This window comes from Rhipicephalus microplus, chromosome X, assembly GCF_043290135.1.
Source record: "Rhipicephalus microplus isolate Deutch F79 chromosome X, USDA_Rmic, whole genome shotgun sequence".
NCBI classification, from domain to species: Eukaryota; Metazoa; Arthropoda; class Arachnida; order Ixodida; family Ixodidae; genus Rhipicephalus; species Rhipicephalus microplus.
In genome coordinates, this window is record NC_134710.1 from 323241902 (window position 1) to 323248406 (window position 6505).

General features: G+C 44.0%; 1 protein-coding gene across 1 annotated transcript; it reads right to left on the reverse strand.

Annotated features, from left to right (window-relative positions):
- Positions 1 to 540: 540 nt before the first annotated feature.
- LOC142775321 (uncharacterized) lies at positions 541 to 6116 on the reverse strand. The gene is made up of 2 exons (XM_075876669.1): positions 5594 to 6116; positions 541 to 749 (listed from the first exon to the last, which is right to left on the reverse strand). Exons 1-2 carry the CDS (start codon positions 6045 to 6047, stop codon positions 541 to 543), a joined length of 663 nt encoding a protein of 220 aa, XP_075732784.1. The 5' UTR covers positions 6048 to 6116.
- Between the last annotated feature and the right edge of the window lie 389 nt (positions 6117 to 6505).

A 6505-nucleotide genomic window follows, 5' to 3' on the forward strand; every position in this document is an offset into this window, starting at 1 on the left:
TGGGGATGTCGTCAGCATAGACTGTGTGGTTAATGTGCGGTATGTTGTTCAAAGCTACCGACAGGCTGATCATGCAAAATTTCAAGAGCTTCAGGGAAATCACCGCTCCCTGAGGTGTCTCCTTGGACCCAAGGGTAATTTTGTGTGCAAAAGCCTGTAAACCTTGAGTCATGTGGACCTCGAAGAAAGTAAAGGGCGCAAAAAATCGTACAACCATTTTCCGACGTGAAACTCAACCAAGCTCTTAACAATAAAGGAAGGCGATAAGTAGTCAAAGGCTCTTTCCCAGTCCAAGCCGAGAACCACCTTAGTGTCGGTGGAGCCGGAGTCAATGACCTGGTGCTTGATCAGCTTCATAGCTTCCTGAGTCGAGAGCCCCGCCCTCGATTCAGCAAACCAATACCATAGTTCGTGTAGCACTCATTCGACTTGAGATGTTTAGTCAGGCGGTTGAGCATGACGTGCTCAGCCATCGTCCCACGCACTACGTGAGTGACATTGGCCTGAGGCCTGAGGTATCAGTACTGTGCAGGCCGCTTTTCAGCGCTTTGGAATGAGACCACTGCGCAAGATTTTGTTGATTTTGTCTGTAAGAAATTTGATGGACTCATCTTCGAGGTGCTTGAGCCTTTTGTTGGTTATCCCGTCGGGTCCAGGGGTACATCTCCCGATGAGGGATGCGAGAACCTGCTTGACTTCAGCCACGGTAAATTCCTCATCTATCGATGGCACCTCGCGCCCGTCATAGTCTGGAAAATGAGGGAAAACTGGGTCGTCCGCGGCGATCAAGTACTTGTTTATGAGCTGTTCTGTTATAGCCTCATCCGGAGTCGAGTCGGTGGCTAACTGATTGGCTTTCACCAATGCTCTATGCTGATTAGGTTTAGTGTGGCCATCATGCAGTAGGTGCTTGAGGAGTCATCAGCTTTTACCTGTTTTGAGCTGACCCTTCATAGAGTCACAGAGCTGATCTCATTGCTGCTTACTTATGACCTTGCAATGAGCCTCTGATGCTTTGTTGATGTCGGATATTTTCTTGCTTAGATTTCTGTTATGGCGCTCATTCTTCCATCTTGCGAACAGTGCCTGTTTGGCTTTGAAAAGATGCGCGAGCCTACTGTCCATTCTGTTCACCTCCAGATCGTTCGGGATCTCTTTGGTGGCGCTAATCACACCTTATTTTAACCCATCACACCAAGATGTCATGCATTTTTTTGCAGACAGCACACGTACGATGAGCACTGTAGCGACGAGAAGACAGCCGAGCTAGCACGCGGCTCATTCGTCAAAGCGACCACATACCTCGGTGGCTCTAGAGCACAAGCACATGACAAAATTAGTTTAGGCACATAGGTACGCTGGAGTTGTGTCACTTCTGAGCCCATCGTTGGGCAATAGCGTGTGCGCAACTGGCCACCACGCTCTACTGCACACACCCAGGGACACCAAGCAAGCACGGCTGCCAAGCGAAACCTATAGTTGCAAAAAAGTAAGACACTGTGGTGTAATGAGAAAAAGTGGCTTTGGGACTTCACGAAAGATATATTGATGGAGTTCAACTTTTTGTTAATGCTTTTTTTTCTCAGAAGACATCTCTCACGCTCTTTTCTTTTACCCCATGTTTTCTGCCCGTTGTACATCGGACGAAATCCACCCATCCATACGTTAAGTTTGCTTGCTACAAGTTTCACTCGGTGTCTGCTGCGCGAAGGTGCGTCGGCAGTGCGCTTCCAAACAGCCCACAGAAATCGCTGTGGTCTGACACGATTCCCCCGACTTGCCGAAAAAGGTTCCGCATTAGGATTCGAGCCACGCAGCAACAGCACCGGAATGTTCGATTACGTCTAAAAGGGCAGCGGTTACTAGGTATATGCGGCGCCGTCATATGTGTTCATCGATTGGTCATCACTAAGGATGCTTCAGTCACCGAAATTAGGTACCCGAAGGACATTGCGAACTGTTAGGCGTAGCTCAATTGCAGCTCATCTGTGGGCTGATAATTTCACTGCCTTTGCGCTGCATTGACCGGTACGTACTGTCTATATTCAAATACCGCAAAGCTTACAATAAATATTTAAGTTGCACTTTCTTACTTGTAGTCTGACATTGCTCAAATGAAGTTTAATATATACGATATTCTGTTCGCATTACGCCAAAAATTCTCAGTTGTAGTTACTTAACTACTGAAGTTTCTAATAAGGCTTGTTTGTATGGAACTTCTGACTACTCAGGTAAAAAGACAAAACACACAATAGATGAGACTCAAGAAAGACACACTGCGCCTTGTGTTGTCGTGTATCTTTCTTGCATTTCATTTGTTTGCTCGGTCATAAAATTAAAGGGCAATTTGAACAGCATTGTTTTCGCGTTGGCCAGCTGGCCGACACGTTAGCCCTCTGATCAATAAACAGAGTTGGAAAACTAGAAAAAAGTGTTTGCCAGACATCATTGTTTGCCACTATGTTACACGTTCTTTTATTCTATTTGCCACTTATTTTCTATTTGCACTGCTTCATCGAACGGTTTCTTGGCCCTCTCAAGTTTTTTCAAGGTCCCACGGTAAAAACAACGAGAGATTGTTGTCATGATCATCATAACATATATCGTCGTTTTAATATTTTTTGAGGTGAAATGATTATCATTTATTATTTCATACACTGCATTTTAATGTTACTTGAAGTTTCAACCTCCCCCAAGAGAAATATCCTGGATGCACTAAAACTTTGATAAAACGTATTTTTCGAACCATTTCATGTATGAGCCACCAAACTTTATTTCTCACGCACATATAGCCTATTTTTAAATGCGAAGCATTTCTTAGAGAACTTTTACAACTTTGAATCTATCTATCTATCTATCTATCTATCTATCTATCTATCTATCTATCTATCTATCTATCTATCTATCTATCTATCTATCTATCTATCTATCTATCTATCTATCTATCTATCTATCTATCTATCTATCTATCTATCTATCTATCTATCTTACAAACGGCCGCGAGCACGCTCTGAGCGTATCATGTAGTCATGTTTTCCATGACAGGCGTGTCATGCTTATCATGTTTGGACGTGTCATTTATCTTCTTCGTCTATTCACGTCACGTATTACCAAGCTTGTTGTATGTGAAGCCAGTGAAACAACTATGAGCACATCGCAAGCGTGGCATCTATAGCCATGTGTCTACACGACATGCATGTCGTGATTGCCCTTTGTACCACTCATATACCTTTTTCAATCATTCACGCCATGTAACACTGGATTCGGTATATGTGAAGCTATCGAAATGGCCGCGAGTGCACTATGAGAGTAGCTTATAGTCATGTTATACATTACACGTGTGTAATGATTATTGTGTTTCCACCAGTCGTACACCTTCGTCATCCAATTACGCCGCTTAACACCAAAGTTGGTATATGTGAAGCTAGCTAAACGACTGTGCTCTCATCATGAGTGTGGCATGTAGTCATGTTCTTACATGACACGCATTTCATTGTTATCATGCTCACACAAGTCATATAGCTTCATTTTTCATTCACACCACGTAATCACAAATTGGTGTACGTGAAGCTAATAAAGTGACGGCGAGCGCATCATGAGCGTGACATTTAGCCCTTTTCTTACATGACACACATATAAGAATTTCCACGTGAAGGCTTGTGACTTATGTTTGCCATACCGTCATAATTTACCATTTTTTGTGAATTGTCATGTGAACAAAACTACTACAGGAGCAACAAGACCATTACATGTAGAGCATGACAAGATTTTCATGTGATGACTAGTTACTTATGATAGTCATACAGTCATGTTATGCCATACCAAGTTTGGTATAAATCTCATTATCCAAATGGCCAGCAGAGCTAAATGTCGCAGGCGCCTAGACAGACCTACAGACAGACACACAGACAGAAAGACACACAGACAGACAGACAGACAGACAGACAGATTAGATAGATAGATAGATAGATAGATAGATAGATAGATAGATAGATAGATAGATAGATAGATAGATAGATAGATAGATAGATAGATAGATTCGGCAAAGTTCACTAAGAAATAATTCGTATTCAAAAATTAATTTTCTTCATTTCTGTATTTACTGCCGTAAAATAAATTGGCAGATCTCACACCCTGTGGGAATCGATGATATGTGAAGCACGATTGTGGAAAGTTGATATCTCACTTTAATATCGGCATAACGTTACGAGGCAGGCTTCAATTATGCATAAATGATATCCACGGCATGATTATCATGTTTGGATGTGTCATTTACCTTTATCATCAACTCACGTCACCTGATACCAAATTTGGTACAAGTGGACCTAGCGAGACGGCCGCGAGCACACTATGAGTGTAGCATGTAATCATGTTTCACATATGACACGCATATCATGATTATCATGTTTGGAGGCCTCATTTACTTTCCTCATCTAATCACGCATATCTTGTCATTACAAATGAGGTATAAGTGGGGCTAGAGAAATGACTGCGAGGGCGCTATGAGCATAGCATGTAGTCATGTTTTACATGACACGCATGTCATGATTATCATGTTTGGATGTGTCGTTTACCTTCGTCGTCCATTCACGTCTCGTAACACGAAATTTGGTACATGAGAGGCTAGCGAAAGGGCCGCGAGCGCATCATGAGCATAGTATGTTGTCATGTTCTTACAAGACACTCATGTCTTGATTATGCCGTTTTTACCAGGCGTGTACCTTCATCATCAATTCACGTCCGTATTAGGAAATTCGGCATATGTGAAGCTAGAGAAATGACCACGAGCGAACAATGAGCGTGGCGAGTAGTCGCGACTAGCCATAAAATGAAAATCCTGACATGCATGGCATGACTTCCACGTTAGCATCTGTCACTTATGTTCGCCATGCAGTCATGTGATACCAAAGCAGTTTTGAAAATGTCTGTGAACGAAACCACCGCAAGAGAAGTAAGACCATGAATTGTAAATCATAACATTCATCACATACAAGTAATCATTTCCATGTTATGACTAGTTAGTTATGTTTGTCACACAGTCATGTTATGCCATGCCTCTTTTGGTGTTGATAGCATTGTCGAGACGGCCGGGAAAGCTAAATGTCTTAGGCGACAAGATAGGTAGATAGACAGATTCGCTCAATGTCACTGAAGTTTACTAAGAAATGCTTTGCATTATATAATGCTTGTACACATCAGAAAAAGTACTTTATCAATGTAAAGAGAACACCGCATGTAGCCCGCATATCTTTTCGTTCTGTGATTTTTAAATAAAATTCGACGGCTTTATTTAAACACCTCGTATATGAGAATGCAATCTTCAGTCTTTCACACATCACACATGCTAAAGAAAGCCGATGGCCAAGTCGGGGGTCGCCATTTCCTTCGGATATTACTCATTCGAAGCACTTACTTCGCCTGTAGCCGAGGCGGATGCGCGATGCTCTAAACCACTGCTGCTATAAAGCGGTCCTAAACGAGATTCTCAAGAAGTCATTCGCACGAAATATGCAACATGCTTGCCCTAGGTATTGCGCACTGTGTGTGCCATTATGTTTTTCTGCACCGAAAAATAAAAGTGAAGACTGCTTACGTCCGAACAAGTGTCCGACGAGGGTGACTGGAAGGCAGAACACGATGACCATGAGGTCGGCCACGGCCAGGTTGACGAGCAGCGCGTGGAAGGCAGAGTTCTTCATGGACGCGTTGCGGCTCACCACGCGCAGCACGCAGCAGTTGCCCACGACGCCGACCACGAACACAGCCGTGTACGCCACGCAGTAGCCCACCACCCAGGGCGCCGAGTGGCGGAGAAAGCAGGCGTCCACCCACTCACCGGCTGACATCTCGGCTTCCGCAGGATCGCCGCCCTGAGCTGTGGCAGTTGACGGTGGCATCTGAGGAGCTGCGGCGGTCGCTAGCATTGCGAGGCCCGTTCCGTTGGGTCCCGCTGCTAGCAGCGGGGGTCCACTCAACGCGGGCACCAGTGTCGACAACGTCCAGTGGTAGAGACCGTAGCAGTGAAACGTCACGTTCGCCTGCCGCATTCGAGAGGACCCGAGTGCTCTCGGCGATAGGCAGGCGCGCCTCTGTTCTCGATGTGGTTACCTCGGCCCTTCAAGGCTCTTGCAAGTCACTGCATTTGAACAGTATAACACTGTTATTTATACCCCTACTCCTATCAGCCAGGGCAATTCACTGCTTAAAACTACGAATGAGGCTTACAACAGGCTGATAAAACCTTTGGCGAAGGCGCTCACCCCTTTTTATTGTAAAAAGTGTTTTTAATTGTCACTTAGAGTATACATGTGTCAATTTATTGTAATAAAATAACTGGTAACACTGTATAGAACCGCCCAGCAATCAGCTCATGAACTTTCAGACCATTCACCAACTTTGTGAGGCTGAAAAAAAAACCATATGTGCTGGTTCCTTGGACTCTTAAAGAAACACTAAAGAGCCAAACTATTTATCGCCCATTAGTTAAGTACCATTCCACAATTTC